This window comes from Onychostruthus taczanowskii, unplaced genomic scaffold (genome assembly GCF_017590055.1).
Source record: "Onychostruthus taczanowskii isolate IOZ18803 unplaced genomic scaffold, ASM1759005v1 scaffold15, whole genome shotgun sequence".
Taxonomy (NCBI): Eukaryota; Metazoa; Chordata; class Aves; order Passeriformes; family Passeridae; genus Onychostruthus; species Onychostruthus taczanowskii.
In genome coordinates, this window is record NW_024498685.1 from 4,075,004 (window position 1) to 4,096,572 (window position 21,569).

A 21,569-nucleotide genomic window follows, 5' to 3' on the forward strand; every position below is an offset into this window, starting at 1 on the left:
AATTAGTGTAGGAGAAAAGTGGTTCTTTATTTGTTTTTGCTTCGTTCATGTAATTTATATGGAACACCACTGGAAGAAGAAAAAGACTAGAACAACTGCTTTTACTTAGCTTAATGCACAGACAAAATATTATTCCAGTTACACAACTAGAAAGGGAAAAATCTGCAAAGCCATGTATATTATCAGCTGAAATTTGCAGTTTATAAACAAGATCTGGTTACTTGACTATGCCACTCAGATGAAATTTAAGGCCAAAGCAGCAAGGTGTTCGCATATATTCTGTTTCCCCAGAGCCCTTTGTTTCTTTTTCTAAGCCCTCCTGTTCATATTCTTTGTATGCCCAGCACAAGGAAAATGTTTTTTCAACCCAGCTACACATCCTTAGATGTTTGTTCAGGAAACCTTCTCATTTTTCAAAGGGGAGAAATTGTAGCTCAAATAAATAAACATCCCAAGATTTTTGTTAGGAAAACCTTTTCCATTTTCCATAGCAATAAATGCAGAGCCATGCTAGGAAAAAACCTAGCTCATCAGCACAGCCAGCTCTCAGCTGTCTCTGTTCATAATCCTTCGGATCTGAAGGACAGAACTCCTCCACCCTAATCATCGACTTGCTAAGGAATTACTTAGAGATCCCAGGCAGATTTAACTTGGAGATACTTTAATTTCAAAATAATGGAGTTGCAAGTGGATCTGTAGGAGCACTTGTCTAGGAGCTGCAGAGACTCCTCAAGGTTTTAGCAAAGGAAATGAAGGATTACAGTGTCTCCAGCCTGCTGAAGTGAGAGGGAATGGCCTGTTCCCAGATCACAGTGCCTCCATCCTCTCGGTGCCCTCCCTTCAGATACTTAACTGTATTGACTCATTAAAGCCTCTGTCCTCCCAGCTGCTGGAGACTGGGGAAATGCTGGGTGCTCACATTGTGGAGAGGAGGCGTGAATGAGTCATTTAGTCTTTGTTGAAAAGGGCAAGCTGGGCACTTCCACGTCTCTTTAAAGTAGTTAATCAGTGGGATAACTTCAACGTGTGCTTACAGAAATTCTCCTTTCTGTTTTTTTTCTCTCCTTCCTGCAGGTCCCAAGGGAAGAAGGAGGAAGCTGTGATCTTGCTGCGGGACTCCATTAAGTACGGCCCAGAGTTTGCAGATGCTTACTCAAGCCTGGCCTCGCTGTTGGCTGAACAGGTAACGGGGGGTGGCTCGGGTCCTCTGCCTTGGTGTGCATGCACTGCTGCCGCAGCCGCAGCACCTCCTGCACTTCCTACCCCTGCACTGCTGCCACAGCCGCAGCACCTCCTACCCCTGCGCTGCTGCCACAGCACCTCCTGCACCTCCCAGCCCTGCACTGCTGCCACAGCCGCAGCACCTCCTGCACCTCCCAGCCCTGCACTGCTGCCACAGCCGCAGCACCTCCTGCACCTCCCAGCCGTACTCACTCACACGTGGTGGCAGGGTGGGCCCGCGCTGTGTGCACAGAGCTCAGCCTGCTCTACAGATGGCTTTTCCACGATGGGAGGCAGGTGATACACAGTGAGTAATTACACCCACGTGGTGTGGCTCTGAATTAAATCACTGCTGAAGTTGTGAGTAAATCCCCTCCCTGCCTCTGTGGAGAAGTCTTAATCCATCGCACCTTGGATGTTGTGACAGCAGGAGAGGCGAGTGCTTCCCCTCACACACACGCCTACACAGATAACCTGGAGATTGCATAATAAATCATTCCAGAGCTGGGGATTGTCAGACACCAGGTGGCCTCTGCAGCCCAGATTCTGCCCCTTACACACACACACACACACAGGGCACAACCCCTGATTACCGTGGTGGATGATCATGAGCAGGGAAGTGGGAAGGCTCCCTGGCTTTACGTTGCTCTTAATGAGTGGCTGTTCAATATTTTATTTAACTTCGTTGTTCAGGTGCCTCCAGGCCTTATTTGCTGTGCGTGGCCCAGGCTGCGCTCTGGAGGCAGGATTACTCATTTCCTCTCAGGCCTGTTCCCCATGCTCATTACTCAGGCTCTCCCTACTCGCTGTAGTTAGATAATTTATTTCTACAACATCACTGTGAGGTGAAATATTGTCCCCACAGAGGAAAAGGGAACTTGAGGTACAAAATCCTTGAGTTCAGAAGGAGCCATGGAGGCGTGAGTGCCCACACTGGGACCTGGGCTCTCCTTCCTGCAGTCAGGCTCTATCTAGTTATCCAGATCACACATGTCCAAGAGCCAGCAACCCTCACCATGAGAGCTATTGCTGGACTCCCAGAGCCAAGCTTGCATCCTGTGCCTCTTCCTCTTCAACACCACCAGCCCTTACTGTGTGTGATCCATCTTGGGAAAAGAAAAATCTCCTGAAACCTTTAAAAAGAAATCTATGTTATATCAAAATGCCAGCAGCATACCTACATCACCTGCAGCAGCAGATGAGGGATGCTGTGCTTTGTGCTGTGGTCCCACTCTGGGGCTCTGGGGGTGGATGACAAGGTCCCTGTAACTGCACAGCTCCAGCACACCTCTGCAAACCTTTTGAGAACTGATTTTTTTTTCTCCTTCAGTTTTCAGATCTAATTGTTCCATAGCATGGCGTGCTAAAGCTTTCTTAAAATATAAGTACAGACAAAGCAAAATGGTATCTTTTGCTGTTTTCCATTATTCTGGTTAGTGAAATCTTCTCTGTGTAAGGGAAAGGGAAGAATTTCAGCAAAACTATAGGCAGAGGTCTTGTTTAATCTTCTTCAAGGATGCAGGCACTCTGCAAAACGCACCTATGATGTATGTGAATTACTGAAAGATGTTCTATTTTATTTTCCCTTTTAAGAGAATTTCAAATATTATCAACAGTATCTTCAGGGAACTCAAAATATAGTGTATGAATTTAAAGACAAGCCTTGTTGAATGGTAGCCCTGCTTTGAATAAGCCCATCAATGAAGAGTGTCCTGCAAGTATAGGAAATAAGAGTCCTCTGCACGATTACCTGGTTTTAATATTAATTGAAATTATTAATTGGAACAATCGATTGCAAGGTCAGCAGAGCAATAAAACCATTATAGAGTCCTGAGACCTTCTGCCCAAAGCAAACGCCATTAGTAAGTCCAGCAATAATTCATCTCTCTTGCATATGGATTGTTCATCCTCTTGTGACTTGAGAACTGGTAGGCAAAAAAGATAGTACAATTTTCTCAGAAAACAGTGATTTTTTTCTGCAGACTTTTTTAACACTTTCTCATGTCCAGCCACAGCAGATGCCTATTGATTGTGCACCTCCTGCCTCGCACATTCATCCTACTGATCACAGCAGGGTCTCTCCTACAGTACCTGCTGCTGCCTGTGCCTGGGAGCTGCAGCATCACACCCTCCAGGGGTACCGGGAGAAGTTTTGTTATTTTCAGCCCAAAGGATGATGACAAGAGCTCATTTTTTTGGTTTTGGGTTTTCCTCTTTGTCTGAGCAATAAAAACATTTAGCTCAAAATGGCTAAAGGTTCCAAGGAGTATTTTTGTGTCTCCTTGTGGCCCAGAGCCTGTGTGACAGCTGTAGGGGTATCTGTGAGGCCAAGCATTACAGGATGGCATCACAGTGGAGCTTTGGGGAAGGCACCACTGGGTCCTTCTTGCTGGCATATGATAGAAAGGGGGTTAAATAATAATGTTAAATGCCATGTTAAAATAACTTGCAGGAGGTGACCTTGCCCATGACAACTTCTGCTACTCCAGCTTTGCTCCAAGGCTAAAATGGAAATGTGTGGACACAGTGAAACAGCACCAGGATTATCTTGGGGGATGCACAGCCATACACAGCATTTTCCCCCCATAGTAAAGGGGATGAATCTGAAATAGGCCTTATGGCTCCTTACCTTCTATGCCTGTAAAAAGTGCTGCTAAGAGGAATGTTTCAGATGCCAGGGAATTAACCTGTAACTTCATGTAATTGCCCTTTTGTCTCCTTGATAGCTGATTCTGAAGCCAGAGCTGACAAAAAACCACTGCTGTACTGTATAGAGCAGTTTGGCTTGTTTGTGCCTTTTATAAATGCTTGCCCTTCTGGCTGCTCTTTCTGCTTGGAATTGTAACTCAGTTGCAATGTATTGCAGTTTTCCTTGATTTCTGTGATCACTGCAGTGGTGCTGGTAACAGAAATCAAACATTTTTGCTGCCTGTTTTCACAACATTCTAACACTGATTCCCCACAGTTTCCCATCTTCCCAGCTTCACTTTTATCCATCATTTCGTGCTACTTGGTGGCTCTTCTCAGGCCCTAGCTTCCACTGATTTTGTGTGTGTGTTTCTTACAAAAAAAACCTTTATAACCCACTTAGCTGCAGAGGAGAGCTTACTCAGGCATAACCAAACGGAAAAACTGAGCCTTATAAAAAACAGACCTAAAACCCTGGAGTTCAACTGAAAGATTCTCATATGCATAATTTTTTTAATATCATAAAAATCTCATACATTTTTTATGCCAGTCTTCTGAGTTCTGTGAGGTTGATGAATGTTTCATGAAGGTCTGGGAGTGGCATTATTAAGTGTTAATGAGAATCTAGCCTTGATGAACTTGAAGCTCTATTTCTGCTAAGAAGAGGAGAGGCTGTGAGGAGGGAAAGCTCTGGCAGGAATAGCAGGTTCCACCCTTGCCACTTTCTGACTGTGCTTAATGCAAACACTTTGTTAGACTGGGCAATGAGCCTGAGGCATGCAGGGCCAGGATGTTAGGTGCCAAAAAAGCAATGCAACCACCATAAAAGTGTTAGAATGCTCAATATTGGTGAATGTTTTGACATGGAACACTCTAATCTAGTTTAACACAGCCCTTCCTTGCTTTAAAAATTTGGTTTATGATCAGTAAACAAAATAAGCTGACATACGTGCATACAAAGCTGCATTCATCGGCTGAAAATTAAAAGCAGAGGGAAAGAAAGTAAGACATAAATCTTACAAAATATGCACAAAAAATTGCTCTTCAATTTAGTCAATTCTGATGATCACTACACTTTTCCTGACTCTGCAGGATAATGTTGTCAAATTCACATCAATTTATCCAAAATTTCCAAAGTTAAGCACTTTTAAAAAACTTGTTTCTGTGCTTTATTGCACGCTTATCTTTTTTGCTGGCTGACCTTTATCATGTAAATGTGAAGGGACTTAACTGTGGCAAGCCATGTGATTCTCTGATCAAGTCATCCTCTTTCAGTGCAATTTATTCCGGCTCTCCAGTTCTGAAATAGGAGGTGAGAAAAGAGTCCTCGCATTAAGCAGCTGTGGAGCAAAAGCTGCTGTCAGGTACTGATTTTAAATCCAGGGAAAGCCCAGGAGGCTCAGCCATTTGCAGGCTTTGAGGACAGTACATAGCTGGGAGTGGACCATCCTCTTATTTCAGCATGGATTCAGTCCCGAGCGTGGGAGCTGCAGGCCCTCCTCAGTGAAGAGCCACTTGGCTGACGGAGGCTGTGGAGTTTGTTGCTGTAGGGCTGTGCTGCTCAGTGGAAGGGGAAGAATTGAGAGAGCATCCTTGGTGCTGGAGGCTTGCCTGACACCCCTCTGCGCTGTGCTTGTCTCTTCTGTTCATAGCCTCCTTCCACAGGCACAGCTGACAGCCAGGCTATGGGAGCAGGGGGGAAGGAAGGCAGGCACCCATGCTGGTGAGCACTACCCATGCAGGCAGTGGGCACACGTGGACTGACGGGAGGGAAGTGGAAACCTTTTTAAGTTGCTCTTTGATCCAGGGGAGAAACCTGATTGTTGTTTCAGAACCAGGCTGCCCATAGCTCAGGCTAGACAGAACCCAGCCAGTAGGACGCTGTCTGTAGGCAGGGTGTTTCCAAAGAAAATATCTATATTTTCTAGAAATGTTCAGCACCAGCAAACCTCCCTGAAATCTATGCAAAATGAGAACTCAGTGCATGTGGGGAATCAGCATGGTGGCATGTCCCATCAGTCCCAGTGAACTCCACCTCACACACTGACAATGCCTGGTTTTAATCTGAATCTGTCAGATTTCCCCGCTCTTTCACCACCCTCCGTCTTTCTCCAGCTTCCTTTATCCCCCTGCACTCGCTCCCTAGCCATCGCACACAGCAAGCTTACATTCCTTGTATTTTCCTCACTGCTTAGAGAAAGAACAGCAGAGCTCCAGAGGGGAAAAGTTAGTCAGTGAGATGCTCATTAAATAAATTAGAACATATCTGCTCCCAGATGACAGATATTTCTCAACAGAACCAACCCAATCCCTGTTGCTATATTTTTCCCGGCTGGGCGTGTGCCCAGCTGGGGACTCATTAGCATTGCACAGGCACCACTTTTTCCAGGTGTTTAATGGGTAGCAGAGGCATGGGGGAAAGCTGTCTGAACTGCTCTGGGATACCAGATGGCAGCTATAGCACATCCATGCCATGGGGTAAACTTTTGGCCTCTTGGAAGGTGGGATGGGTGTAGACTCCCCAGGCTCCCTGTGTAGCAAGGGGGCTGTCACAGAATGCAGGTGTGCAGCAAATGGTGCTGACAAACTTTCTGCCATGGCTAAGAAATCTCCTTCTCTTTCAAGGAACGGCTTAAGGAGGCTGAGGAGGTCTATAAGGCTGGCATAGAGAATTGTCCAGAGAGCTCCGATCTGCACAACAACTACGGTGTTTTCCTGGTTGATACCGGTAAGTGAGAGGGAGCACGGGATTTTTCCCTCTCTGTCTTCTTTGCTTTGATTTATTTTATTCAGCAGTACACATCTAAAAGGGTGTCAAAAGCTTCCAAGGCAATAGGTGTGCCTCCATGGTAGCTTGGAAATAAATATCCCTGTGCTCCTGAGAGGGCACAGCGCACTGGAGTTCGTAATCAGTGCAGGCACTGTGCAGCAGGAGCATTCAGCCCCGCTGCTCCCTTCAGTGTTTCTCACCATCTTCACACAGGCAGTTGGCCTCTTCAGTGTGAGCTGGGCAGCACCCTGACAGTACTGCCTTTTTTCCAGCAAGGCATGGCCACATCAAATCAAATCACAGGCACACAAATGGATCATTATGGTCTCTGGAGCATGTGCAGCCCTACTTTGTGACAAAGCAGCTCTTTGACTGTAAGGCTTGAGTGCCACCACTATAGAAAGGAACATGGCTTTTAAACCACAATCATCTGTGGAAACAAAACCTTATACACTGTGGGGTGAATTGATTTTTGAGGAGCTCTGTAATGGCATCCTTTTTTTCCTGGGCTCCTGGTTCCCATCCAACTTCCTTGGCACTTTCTGGCATTCACATAACAACAGAAATGGCACTTTAATTGCCACCTTTTATTGACAGCTTTATAAGCAAAGCTAAGTTTGACAAATGACTGTGGAAAAGTGGAAAAGGACTGTTGTCTCACTGTGGTCCCTCCAGAACAGAGCCAAGACTCAGTGATGAAATAGTGTAGGCTTGAAGTGTGTGGTTGCCACCCCTTCTTTCCCCATCACACGTGCCCAGTTCCATTGGTGCTTGGGAAGAAGGGATGATGGTGTCTGTCAGTCTGCAACTGGCTCTTCTGCCTCTGAGCTGACACTTGGCCATCACCCTTCTGTAGTACCAGTGTGAAACAAATACAAAACCAGAATCAGTATTCATAATCAAAAGAGGCATCGTGGCATTAGCAAAAGAGGTCCAGGTTCTGAATTTGGGTCCTGGCAAAAGTCAAGCTTGCAAATAATAAAAATTCCTGAGTAATTTCCCTCTCATGTTGTACTCATCTTTGCTTGGCAGCCCAGATAAACTGTCCTATTCCTGCCAAAATTTGTGGTTCAAATGTAGTGCAGAGCACTTTCTGGTTTTTTGCACTTTTGTACTCTGCCAAAGTCAAAACTATCATTTCCTGGTTTACTCCTATGCTTCCCTACAGACAAACAACTGGAAAAATCCCACTGACTCTTGATACTTGGGGCATGATGTGTCAATAACCCTCCTAGAGACATGAGAAGGCGTGAAGAAAGTGGCTGCTGGTGAGCCTGTCACCGGCTGCGCTCTGCGCCGGCGGCACAGGGAGATGCTGTGAAGCACCACACCAATTAACTCGCAGGGTTCTGTGCAGCAAGCCTCCAGCAAGTGCCAGCTCTGGGGAACCACAGCTCCAGACAGCTCTGCAGTGGTCACAGACACTGAGTGTGTCTGCCTTACCGATGCGCGTTACCCCTGTGTGCTGAGCAGGGGAGACGCTGCCTGGCTGAGGGACTGCAGTGCCTGCCCAGCTGCTTCCCAGGATGTTTTGTAGATATAATTTTCAAAAACATCTGCCTGCTCAGTGGTGGGGAAAGATCGAGGCTGCTGCTGGCTGTTTTGAAAAAGTCGTACCTTGAACAACATGTCCTCAGCCTTGGGTAAATCTTCGACACTTCTAAATCTCTCCACAGATGTTCCTCCTCACTCCTATAAAGGGGATGCTGAGATGTGCCCATGTATATTTTAAGTTGCATAGATAGTCTCAAAAATACCAAACCAGATCTGTGAAGATATGAAAACAAAATTCCCACAGCAGCATGTTCAGTGCCCCAGCATGCACTGGCTGTTTTTGAGATCTGTTTTCCAGCTTGAAATGGAATGAAATACATTGTGAAGTGAATCAGTTTAAAAAAATGCCAACACTGAAAAGCTTGGTGGACAAAGCTCTTTTAGTATTGGTTTTCATCAGGAGATTATCTGGTCTGGAGTTTGCAAGCCAATTAAATGAGCACTTGGATTAAAAATGCAATATTTGCATTGCTGTAATGCTGGAACTTTATACTTCTATCATTATTTAGGTAAATAAAAATACATTATTCAGAGTAGAACTTTATGCATTGGGGTAGTTATCTTGCACCTCTCTTTTTTGCTTGTATTTTGATGTGTCAGGGATGTCATGGGCTGCAGGACCTTGCACATTTTCACACAGCGAAGCAGTGCCACCCAATGGCTCCTGTGCAGCACAGAGATGGTGCCTACGTGCTCCAAAATAACCACCTGGGCATCTCTGCTCTGGGATTTATTGCCCAGCGTGGGAATTAGCTGGTCCCTGGCAGCTACTCCCAGTCCTGTTCAGCAATACACAGGGACTGAGGTGGAGCTCAAGCAGCACAGCAGAGGTGGAGGGAATAATCGCTGTTTGGAGAGAGCTGAAACTATTTGCAGTTCTGGTGGTGTTGTGAGGAATACTGAGGGGCTTGTTCTTCCTTCTTCATTGCCCATTTCTCCAGTGGGCCAGGGTGAAAAGGATGCTCCACCAGGAGATGGCACATGTGCCCCCACCCCTTTCCTGAGGTGGGCTCTATCCTTAGCACAGGGATTATGTCACTGCTGCATGATCAACAGGGTGATTTCATTCAGGAGTCATGTTGTTGTGACTGTAGCCTTAACTTGCAAAAATCCCACCCCTAGAAAATCTGTTTCTCAGGATTGTCTCTGAATACTGGGGACTAAATCTTAGTTTGGACTGCAATTTCTCTTATGCTTAGATTCAAAATGCTGAGGCAGGATTTCTTTCTCAAAATGTTTCCATGCTGTCTTGGTTTAGGGCAAATTTGGGAGAAAACGTCCAAAGGGGTTCCTCTAGAAAGCAGATTTGAGTGGCCCCTCCCCCAACTGGTTTGGGAAAATATTTCCTTGGAGAAAACTGGAGAAAACCTGTTTATTTAACAGGCAAAGCATTCACCAGCACAAAAATGAATCGTATTAAACAATACTGTTCCAAATACTGATGCCAAACTCAGCAAGTCCCTTGGTGGACTGCAGCTCAGCTCACTCAGTCTCTGATCAGCCCCTCCGGTGCTGGAAATGGGCTGGAAAGGCCCAGCCCGGTGGCCACAGGTGGAGCTGCCAGTGCTCTGCTGGGTGTTCAGTCCAGACCAGGTTTAAACAGGTCCAAGAAAAAGGAAAACCACAGTCCAGGGAACTTCTCTGCCTCAGCTAGCTAAAAATTAACTAAAAAGCAAAGGAGAGCTCTGTCGTGCTGTCTGCAGATGATACAGTCTGTGAGAGGGATGTGGGCGAGCAAGTGCAGTTCCTGATAACAGACTCCGTGCTTCTTCTCTCTCCCCCTTCCCTCTTGGAAGGTCCTAAAGATGCAAAACTTATTTCTGGGCTAAACAGAGGAATAGGCATAATACAAGCATCATAAAGTCACCCCAGGACACATGCGTAGACCAATAGAAGAGAGAAAGCCAGAACGTTGCCGTGTTCTGAGTTTGAGACAGGTTTTTTTCTGCTGCACAGGGTTTTTTCTGGTTTAATGGCTGTTTTCCTCTCCAGGGTCTCCCGAGAGAGCCATGTCCCACTACAGGCAGGCCATCCTCCTGGGCCCCGCTCACCATGTGGCCATGGTGAACCTGGGCAGGCTTCACCGCTCCCTGGGGCAGAACAAAGAGGCTGAAGTGTGGTACAAGAGGTGAGGATTTGGGGTGGGAGACAGAGGGTTTCCTCCTGCCCCTGTGTGGCTTGTCTCTGCTAAAGAGTTTCTGTTATGCAGATCTGTTGGTGCATGCGTGGTGTTTCCTCCCTTCATTCTCCATCTGTTTGAAATAGATTTGGCTATTTTTGGGGAGTGCTTGGAAAGGTAGCATGGGCTCAGGCATTGTTGATTTCCCTAGACTATTCCAAGCCCCCAGGGTGGACACTGCTGCTTTTGCCTGGGGGATGCTCTGATGGTAAAGTTGGAGGTTTCTTGGTGGCAGGAGCAGGCTGTTTTACCACAGCTCCCAGCCTGCTTGAAGGTGGTCTGTAGTTGCTGCACCAGGAACAGCCATAAGTGCTGCACAGCTCAGCACCAAACCTTTGGCACCTTTAGGAACTCTGGCCCTTCCCAGCAGTGTTCCAGCAGTCAGGCTCTGACTCCTGTTATGCAGCAGGATGGGTTGGGTTGGGAGTATTTTTGCCTTCTTTTTGGCATATAGATTTGTGCTCACATTCCTCAGGTTTCATCAATGTCAACCATCCCCACCCCTGCTGCAGGCTCATGGGCACTTTAGAGGTGGCTCCTTCTCCTCCTCAGCTGGCTAGTGGGATTACTGCTGTGAGCACATTCATTCCCCCTCCCAGGGAATTTGTACTTCCCAGTTTAGGAGGGTGCAGAGCCTTTGGTTCTCCATCCCAGCCCCCTCGCCCTTCCCCTTTGCTCCTCGCACGACCTTGAAGCTTGCCTTTTTCCCGAACTGCAGGGCGCTGAAGGTGTCGCGGAAGGCGGAGATCCTGTCCCCGCTGGGGGCTCTGTATTACAACACGGGGCGGTACGAGGAGGCGCTGCAGGTTTACAGGGAGGCGGCAGCACTGCAGCCTTCCAGCAAGGACATCCGACTGGCACTGGTGAGCCACGGCAGGGCAGCAGCAGCCACTGGGTGCAGCCCAGCGTGTGGCAGAGGGCTGAGCTGGCGTCCTAGTTTAGGGCAGATTTGGGAGAAAACCTCCAAAAGGGGCCCCTCCAGAAAGCCAACCCACGTGTCCTGTCCCCCCCACCTGGTTTGGGAAAAATTTCCTCATAGAGAAGTAGAAAAAACCTGTTTATTTAGCAGGCAAAGCACTCCCCAGCACATAAAATTAAGAGTACCGGATGACAAAACTCATTTGCTGCTCTGAAGAGATGACGAATTCAGAAAGTCTCTCTGGTGGGTGGTGGCTCTGTTATCAATTCCTACAGGGCTGGGAAAGGTTGCAGAGTGGGCCCCGGCAGGCTGCAAAATGTTCTCGGTGTTTCCCTGAGTCCCAGTCTGGAGCAGGTTCAAATGGTTCCAAGAAAAGAGAAAGAAAAAGAGACCAGAGAAAGCTCAGACTGCCTCAGGTGGCTAAACTAACTAACTAAAAAGCAAAAAGGAGCGTGGTGTTCTGCCCTGTCCACGCCCAGACAACAACAGTGTTCCAGCAGACTCTGGAGAAGTGAGTCCAGTCTCTGATAACAAAACTCTGTGCTTCTTCTACTTCCTGCCTTCACTCTCAGCCAGTCTTGAAGGCACAGAATATAATATCCAGCGTAAACAGAACACACAACTGGGGATACAAGCATCCTAACATCACCCCAGGACAGCTGGGCAAGAGTGTAACCCTTGGTAACGCGGCTCTGTTACAGGCTCAGGTTCTGGCCATGATGGGGCGGACGAAGGAAGCCGAGAAGATGACGAACCATATCCTTAATGAGGATGTGGAGTGCCTGGAGTGCTACCGCCTTCTGTCAGCCATCTACAGCAAGCAGGAGCTCTATGCCAAGGTGCCGTGGTGTGGGATACCCTTGTCCCAAGGGCTCACACACAGAGCTCAGGTTGAATTTTACACTCCATCTCTCTGGGGACAAGTCAAGTGCCTCAGCACACATTCAATCGATTATTTATTCACTAAAACCTTCAGTTGATCTATGTACTAGGACTGAAGCTGAGCAGTGTGGTTTTCTTATCACTTGTACCTCCTGCTGCTGTCAGCCCCAGTGCCCATCAGCCCCAGGCATTTAAAAATCTCATTTCCCTGTGTGTTAATGATGCGGGGCAAACAAAGGATGGAGGAAGATGATTTGTGTGCTGGTAGTCCATACTGGTGAGGAAAGAATGAGAAGTTGGAAGGCACTGAATGGAAGGCACACAATGTCCTCTTGCTTTTTCACAGGCACTTGAAGCTATAGAAAAAGCGCTTCAGCTAAAACCAAAGGATCCAAAAGTCATATCAGAGCTCTTTTTCACTAAAGGAAACCAGCTAAGAGAACAGAATCTCCTTGACAAGGCTTTCGAGGTATGACTGCTCTAAGACCTACTGGTGGTTTTATAGGCTGAAAGATAAGAGTTTGCTCACTGTGTGTGAAACTCCCTGGTGCAGACACTCTGGCTGCTGTTGGCCTTAGGAACTCAGAGTCTATCACTGGTACAGAGAAAGCTATGAGGCAGCTAACGTTACCAGACTTAATTGCAACCTTTTTTCCTCATTCCTCTATGGAAATACCACTCCCTGCTCTGAGAGGTTACATACAGAATTGTGGTGGGATTCACCTTTGCTCCATTCAGCCCCTCTTGCTGTCAGTGACCAGCTCCAGTGGGTCAGCTGGAAGCTTGGGAACCTGTGAGAGCTCACCATGTTGTTATATCTCACCTCAGAAGCCAATAATTGAGAGGTTGGTTTATCCTGTGAAGAAGGATGCTTGATAGCTCAGAAATTATGTTAGCATTAATAATAGTAAAGAAGCAACCTGGTCTAGTGGAAGGTGTCACTGCCTGTAGGAGGGGAGCTAGAAGCAGATAGTCTTTAAAGTCCCTCCCAATCCAAACCATTCCATTACCCTCTGATTCAGAAAATACTAATTGGACTGTTCTGAATATTCTCAATATCCCTAAAGTTGTTTATTCCTGATTTGAAAATCCTTTCCTGTTGTGACAATGTAAAAACAGTGCTGCTTGACAGACTCCAGAAGGTCCTAATTGCTTCTTCTCCCACTCTCAGTGTCAGTGGGGAAGGAAAGCACTGCCCTCAGGTCCTTGTGAAGCCTCCACACAAGTGGCTGTACCAGAGTCTACTGCCAGCTCCAAATTAAAGCCTTGCAGATAAAGAGCAATCACTTGGCTTGTAGTTGGCAGGGATTGTGCCTGGCACTGCCTAAGTGTAGGATGTGCAGGACACCCCAGTGGTGCAGGTGGCAGGGGCAGGGTGGCAGGTGAGCCTCCTCTCAGAGGAGATACTCCTCCTCAGAGTGCATAAAAAGCACACGTTGGCAGGGAAAACCTGTGAGATGAACTGAGCCATGGAGCAGCACATTCTGTGCCTCTTCAGCAAGGAAACTGAAATTCACTTTGTGCATTGTCTATGAGAGGAATTTGAATTCCATTTTGAATGGCTTCAGGAGAGGAAACTGCGTTTCTCTTTCCCCTCCAGCACTGGTTTTGTTTGAAGAGTCAGACTCCTAACCTAGAAATGTTTCATGTTTCTGTAGAGCTATAAACGGGCTGTGGAGCTCAACCCAGACCAAGCTCAGGCCTGGATGAATATGGGAGGCATTGAGCACATCAAGGTATGACAGTTTTGGTTTTCCTTAAGCTGCCAGGTGCAGACACTACTGCACAGGGCAAAAAGCTGAATTGGTTTCAGACTGCCAAGAGTTGCATGTTTGTGAACAGCAAGTCCCTTGACATATTTTATCCAAAAAGCAGGGGAGTCTCTTCACGCCAGCTAGAGTTCCCAACCAGGTTGCTTGGTAAAGCAAATCTCATATTTTTCGAGTGCAGGCTGCAAGAAGCAACCTGCTCTTCTCAAAAGCTTTCCTGCTTCAGTTGTTGACCTACCTTAGAAAAATGTCACCGTGAGTTGACTTTTAAGGTTCTTCTCTACCTAATTAATTTAATAAAGGTGTCTAATGCAGAATACTGGCATGAAATTATGCCAGCCTACCCTGTGGTTGCTTATTCTTTTGAATACTTTAGCATATCATTATTATTTGGGTCTTAAGGAGTCACATTGTGTGATGTCCTTAAGCTGTCCTGTTGCTGAGTAAAATTAACTCTTCTGGTGCAGTGTAACAGAAGAATGTAAATCTATTTCTTGCTGTGTGAGTTTCATCAAATTTAGGTTAACAGCACTTGGTGATCTATTTCATAAAGAAGTATTTTTGTAACCCAGCAATGTCAGGTTTTTTAAACTCTGTTTCCCCTGTATCTCGTTTTTCACTTTACCTTCAGAACAAACTTTCTGTGTGGAATGTGAATGAGACCTACTACTCATTTTCTTTGCAGGGGAGCTACATCACTGCCCGTGACTACTATGAGAAAGCCTTACAGTTGGTTCCAAACAGCAAGCTGCTGAAGGAGAATCTGGCCAAACTGGATCGCTTGGAGAAACGGTTTCAAGAAGTTCAGGAGAAAGACCAAACATAGCAATCAGTCACCAGCAGAAAGACACTCATGCCCCTTGGAGAAGAGTGTGGTGGAAGCCTGTTGCTCAAAGTGATGCTGAAAGAACTTTGATAGGACTCAGAATTACGGAAGGCAAACTTAGAACACATGCTTAGGTTCAATTAGTTACGGGATCCTGTGGGATCATGGGATCCTTGGGTCCTGTGGGACATGCTGGAGCATGAATGAAACCTTCCTTTAATCAAGATTTACATCTAGGCTGAACCCGTTCTAGTCACACTGGGAGTGTGGGTGGGACATGTACCTTCAGTATCTTGGTTGTCACCAGGGAAACCATGGAGACAAAGCACTCATCCATTGCAGCAGGGGTGAAGTAGTACCTTCTGTTCCTCCACACAGGCTCACCTCATCCATGTAGAGCACCACTGATGGGCTTCATTGCAAGTGCTGCAGACAGGAAAGATGGTCATAATGGTCACATAAAAAAGGTTCCAAGGGGTTAATGCTGAGGAAATGGTGGTCACTTTTACAGCTCTAAATGGAACTTGAAAATTATTCTAAAGAAAAGGGAAACTATTTAAATATCACCCTGGAAGGATGATTCTACAAGTAGGACAGATGATCCTTTGAAGGAAAACCTAGCCTGAATGTTTTATTCATTAGACAAAAATTTTGTAGTAATTCAGGTTCATGATGTCACTTTTGTCAGATATCATATGGCTTTACCCTTTGCCCTTTCACTCCAGGCCAAATAATTATTACTCTGAAAAAAGCTGAAGCATCCAAAGGCAATGGGAAGCTCCAGGATTACTTGTCCTCCTGCTCAGTCCCCAGTATGGAAACAACCAACCTATCTAATCAATATAGGAGGTAAAGTAAAGCCACAGGGAGATTAGGGAACATTTCCTAGCCTGGAAATGTTAGGAGGCTCTTTTATGGGTGTGCAGGGACAAAGCCCATTTATCATGGTGATAACGCTGACAAAATACTTGGTCAAAGTGTTGTCACCACTCCCCTAAGAGATACAGAAAATGACCTATAGCTGATCAGTCATAAATCTATATTTTTAAGTACTGATGTGGGAAAACAATTCTCTTCAGAACTGGGGCTTTTATTTTTGAGCTTTATTTATTTAACTTATAATAATCAAATAATTAATATATTTTCTCTGTCTTATACGAATTGGACAATATCCCTCACAGCTGGCCACATGGTTGGGCATTGTGACTCGTATTGTCTGAAGTTAGAAAAAGTAAGTACCAATGAGGCGTGCTGGAATAATTCCCTCTCATGATTCTAAGGCAAGTGGCTGCAGAGCACTTTAGACCACACTGGCCCCGCAATAGCAGCACTTCTGCTGCTTCCACTGGGGTTTGCACCAGTTCCCAGGGAGCGTTAGTGGGATCTGCTTCCGGCCTTTGGGTTTGGACATCAGGGTCAGTCATCAGTTTGTTCCTCTTGCAGCACTGAACTGCTAGAAAAGTTGTTTTGTTTGAGCTTGACTGTGGCCAGCAGCCCAGGGTTTGGCATTATTGGTACAGTTTGGGTAGGTGTACAATGCCCTAAAAAATATGTCGGGAAAAGCCTGGCACCACTGTGGTGCCCGGATTTAGCTGGCCATGTCACTTCAGCACTCTCCAAGTTTCCACAGTGGGATGATTCAGCTGTTCCCTCAGTTCAGGGATAGTTCAGCCATGTGCTGGAGGTTTTGCTGGCTTCCTTTTAAAAGCCTGGTGTCTTGCTGCACAGGTGATGGTCAGGTTACTGACAGATTATTGATGTGACTCCAACTGTGTTTGGAGCTCACAGGGCGTCCAGGTGCAGTCGTCTGTCCTGCTAGGGTTTGGACCTGCCAGAGCCATGGCTGTGCGTCCACTGAGACCAGGCTGGACTGATCCCCACTGGCCAAGGAGACCAGCCAGCTACAGAAGTAGCTGGGCAGAATTGAAGGACTGCTGGGAGGAAGAGGTGGCACCACGAGTGTTTGGGCTCTCTCCCTCCAAACCAGCTTCCAGGGGAGCACTGGGATCAGAATAGGCAAGTTGCTTCACTGTTGAGTTTTCTGATCCCAGCCCAAGCAGCCCATGCCAGGGGCAGGTTTGAGCTCCTGGGGCTGGGTCAGCACCCCTCTCTTGTTTTTTTCACACAACTGTTGTGGCTGTGGACTGGCTGAACTGACATTTCTGCAGGTCCCCAGTGCAGGTGCTCTGCTGGCTGCCATGCACACCATAGATCCACATATCCCTGGGCTGCCAGATGGCCTGGAGGAGGTGACATCATGCCAGCACAGTCCCATGGGACGGGGACACCAAACCTTGAATGGCCTCTGACAGCAGTCAACTCCCCAACATGCATTTCAAGGTCGTAGATGGTTCCTTGCTGGGATATTCAGAGGTACCTGGACCAGAAAGCTCTGTGCCTGTCCCCATGGTGAGCCTGTCTTTGGGACAGCTTCCCAAAGGCCTGTGTGCCCAGGCTGGCTGTGGTGCAATGAATTTGGGGGCTGGCAGAACAGTATTTGGTGCAGCCCTGACAGTGGTACCGTGCAAAGCCCCCCAGGGAAGAGGCATCTGCAGAGTGCTCCAGCAGCCAGCTGAAGGTCAGGGGGGTAGCATGGGGGGAGATGTGCCTCCTTTAAAAATGTGTATCAACTATAAACTTTGCCTCAAAAAAATATATTAAATAAATACTATATATTATACAGGCCTCACTGCAGTTTGTGGCTTTAAGTAGTGGCCAATGAAACATATTTTTTCAAATACAGAAGTTGTATTTTTTTATAGCAATGTTTTGTGAGGGGGAAGACTTAGTTTTATGTTTTTAACTTCAGCGTAAATCTTATTTGTCTTTCCTGAGAGACCTGGTAGAAATTAATGTCTCCTGCTTGTCCTAAAACCTGATCAAAACCATCCTGACCTCCTAAAACTCATGTATGTGTAGAATTGTAATACAGCTTTGGATGCCCCCCTCCCAGGTCCTGGAGAAAGACTGATTACCATTTGTGCAACACTGTCTTACTTGCAGAAAATGGAGAAAGATGACACCGTGCCCTAGTAAGGGAGGTGGTTTGGTTGGAAGGCAAGGCATATCCACTTGCCTGAATTAGGCTGATAACATATGCAGGGATTTTAATGCCAGTTGAAGCAGTTTACATTTCCGTGCCGAAAGGCCGGCTCTCCACATTTTGGAGCTGGGTTTGTAGTTCTGGAGAGAGGAGAGCTCAATAATGAACCCCACGTTCCTGAACCAGCACTTTATACCCCATCCATGCAGGATGACATTTGCAAACTGGCAGCAGATTTGGAAAACAGCTCAGACCATGGGCTACCAAAGCAGTTAAACCCCTGTGAAGTTCTGAACTGACTCCCTGTCCTGTTGGCACCCATGCTGAAGCTCTGTGTTTATTCAGGGCATCAATCATGTCAAAGGTTTATTGCAGGCAAAGAAGAACGGTGTATGATATGAAATGGATTACCTCCACCAAAATGGAATGCTATTGTGCAAGTTAAATCAAGCAACTTACCTTGTGATAACTTTTTATTGTCTTAATTAATCATAGGAAATGTTCTCTTCCTCTAGCATCATACAGCTTCTAAAATAAAGAGTTATAAATACATTGTTTTCTACCAGTTCCAGTGCTCAGCATGGTTAGCAGAGATTGCAGATTAATAAATGGCTGCAGATCTGCTTGGTGGGGGAGAGTTCATGCTCTCTGTAAGTTGCATTGGCTAAACCTCAGTGCTCACTAATTTTAAAGCAGAGAATTAATGGAAAGCTGGTTAGACAGGCCTCTCATGTACTCACTGTACATTTTAATCCTAAATGAGAAACATAATAATTGTTTTGCTTTTTCCTTTCCCCATGGATAGTATTTGCAGCTGAAGGATTTTATTTTTTATTGCTTATTTAAATTCAAGTGTTCTTTGCTTCCATCCCTTTTCTGTCCCCCTGGATAAACGATGCAGTGGGGGGTATTTTCTTTCTCTCCTGGACTCCTTGGACTAGATTTTCCTACAAATGTGCAGGCAATTTGTTTTGGCCAAACAGTAAGTGAACGCAGCAGTGCAAATGGCCTTCATTCCAGAGATCTCGAGGAGGATAAGGGGCTGGGCATGCATGCATGGGGGTAGAAAGACATATAAGTCAAAAAAATTCAAAATAAAGAGCCTATCTTGCAGGGAAGGCTGGATACCCCTAAAATGATCTAAAACCTACGAAAGCTTCTCCACAGTTACAGAAATCAGGCCAGATATGGTGTACAATATTAGGTGAAAGAAGATAATTGTCAGTCTAATTTATTAATTAGGCAATTTAGAATATTATTTTATGGTCTTTTGCCGCACTTGTCCTCCAGCTCATTGAAACAGCTGGTGTATGCTGAAGTCTTTTCAATCTTTATGTGATTAAGTTGACCAAGTGCTCAATTTCTATCTCTCATATATGCAATTATGCACAATCTTTCAAAAAATTAGCCCTTAGAGGGCTTTTCCCCTAACCTTCAGTCTCTTGCAGCAATTTCAAAATGCACCATTTTGCTTTTATGTACATTTAAACCCAGCAGCAAAAGAGAAAAAAAAGAAAAAGAAAAAAAACAGCGCTTGGCATTCACTAGTGTTTTAATGTGGCAAAGTTGCTTCAGGTAACCTTGATAACTTTGTGCAAAAGTTCATTGCAATGTTTGTACTGACTTGCTGAGAATTTTTTCTTCTGGAAAATACCCCCAGTGGTATCCTCTGTAAAAGTTACAACTGTAACACAACTGTATTACTGTAGAAATCTCTGCCTGAAGTGGATGTCACACTGCGTGTTCCCCTCATGCAGAAGTTGTTTGCATTGCCTGTTGTTCATATGGTTCTTATTTCTGTATCTAATTTTTTAAATTAGCTGTGTATATCTTTTTCAGAAAGAAAAAAACAACCAAACAAAAACAAAACCACAAGAAAACAGTCCGTGGATTAGAAATATTTTGAAAATAAATTCTTAGCAGCAGCTGGATGTATGTCAGTGATGCGGAATTTGCAAAGTCTTTGCTTTTTTTCACGGTGGGATTTATGGCTAGATTTCACATCAAGGAGTTATGCTCCAAGTCTTTGCAGAAGAAAATGTATGTAAACGTCTATTTTATATAAAAAGTAAGAAAAGTAGGTGCTGTGCCTGGTTTTGTTTTTTTCTTTAGGACCAGCCATGAACAACTTGTTCTGGAGGTGGAAAGGCCAAAGTTTTTTACTCCACTCAACTTATATTTTATTATATGTCCCCTGAATTCCAGGTTATTGGTCATGCAGGAGCAACTGTGCAGCATATGTGTTTGAGTCTGGGCATATAAAATATTGGAGCAGGCATTTTTTGGAGCCTGAGCATGAGAAAAGATGTGGGCTGGTGCTCACACAGTCTTGATGATTTGACATGTTATACTGACATGAGCTCTTCATGTCAGACTTTATGCCTCTCTCAGGAATGTGTAAACAAATCCACAGAGTGCAAAGAGAAAAAAAAAGTGATTAAAACCAAACTATTTTTGTTGTAAATCCCTTCCTGGCACACATGCCTAGATGCTCCTGCATGCTTCCAGGGTTTGAATTCACTTGGGATAGTAATGGTGATAAACACCTCTTGAAAATGGACCCGAAAGAGAATCAAAAGCCCTGAACACATGCCATGGTGTTTCCTGCCATCCTGGTGTGTCCAAAATGCTCTGTAGCATGAAGGGGAATTGCATGCTCCAAAGTCAGGCTGTACAGCCTGAAGTTCTCCCAGATCCCAACAGCAAAGCCTCTACCCAGTGCCCACCCAGGTCCTCTGCAAGGCCTGAGGCACCTCAGGTCTGGTGGCAGTGGTGAGGGGGGACATTAGATCCGGCTGCTGCCCATGGAAACGGGCAGTAAACTGCAAACAGGTGAGGCACGGTGTGGGAGCCTCCAAACCCACCTGTGCTGCAGCCCTGCCGCCTCAGCTGCTGACACTGATTGACACCACAGCCATTAAAAGGGCTCATTAGCTGAGTTGTTCCTCCTGTGAGAGGTGGAGCCTGGTCTCCGGCAGTGGTTGCTTTTCCTGAGCTGTGGAGGGAGCAGGGCTCCTCTCTGCTTGTGAGCCTTCTTCTTCTATGTGGTGAGTCCTGTCTGTGGGGTGGCGTGCCCCAGTGTGGGGGCTGTGGCAGTGAGCATTGGTGTCATCTGCTCTTTTGAGGTACCGAAAAGGTGAAAGTAGCCAGTCAGTGTCATGGGTTGTGTCATGGGTTGTGCCAGGGTTTGGTGTATTTGCCCTGGTGAGTGATTTTTAGGCTGCCTTTGCTGTGTGGGGACTAGGAGCCTCTCATACCCTCTCTGTGTCTGTGCTACTCCCCACAGCCCTCCTTGGCTGCTGAGGTGAGTGACCCATTCCCTGTGCAGCCTGCTCAGCTGCCATGTGGTCCCTTGGTTAGGAAAGAAAGACAAATAGTTTGGTCCTGCTGAGCTTGAGAACTACTCTCCCTGGGGCACCAGGTCAAACTTCTTGCACATCCCCCTGCAGTGGCTAATGTATTCATAACCCCCTGTCTGGCCTGTTCTACACCCATGTGTAAATTCATGTCTTTTAGGTGAGAGAGGGAAATAAGCACTAGATAGGTTGTGAAGTTTCAAGCCAGGCAGGAGAATGATGATGTGCAGGGTAACTTGCTCCTGGTAATGAAGCCAGTGCTAAAAACAGATGTCCTGCTGAGGCCAGAGATGGGCTAACCAGCTAACTGCAGTTCCTCCCACCCTGCTCCAGTATGGTGCTGCTCCTTCTGCTGCTGCTAA

At 46.1% G+C, this 21,569-nt stretch overlaps 1 protein-coding gene across 4 annotated transcripts in view; it reads left to right on the forward strand.

The window, feature by feature from the left end:
• The window catches only part of TMTC1 (transmembrane O-mannosyltransferase targeting cadherins 1), a 137,563-nt gene extending 117,632 nt beyond the window's left edge, over positions 1–19,931 (forward strand). For all 4 annotated transcript variants that reach the window (XM_041398548.1, XM_041398551.1, XM_041398550.1 and 1 more), the window contains 8 exons: positions 1,075–1,183; positions 6,535–6,637; positions 10,226–10,361; positions 11,131–11,275; positions 12,033–12,170; positions 12,560–12,682; positions 13,872–13,949; positions 14,668–19,931. In XM_041398548.1, the coding sequence (XP_041254482.1) occupies positions 1,075–1,183; positions 6,535–6,637; positions 10,226–10,361; positions 11,131–11,275; positions 12,033–12,170; positions 12,560–12,682; positions 13,872–13,949; positions 14,668–14,808 (973 nt within the window). In that variant the 3' untranslated portion in view covers positions 14,809–19,931. The remainder of the gene's footprint in view (positions 1–1,074; positions 1,184–6,534; positions 6,638–10,225; positions 10,362–11,130; positions 11,276–12,032; positions 12,171–12,559; positions 12,683–13,871; positions 13,950–14,667) is intronic.
• The last annotated feature ends 1,638 nt before the right edge of the window (positions 19,932–21,569 follow it).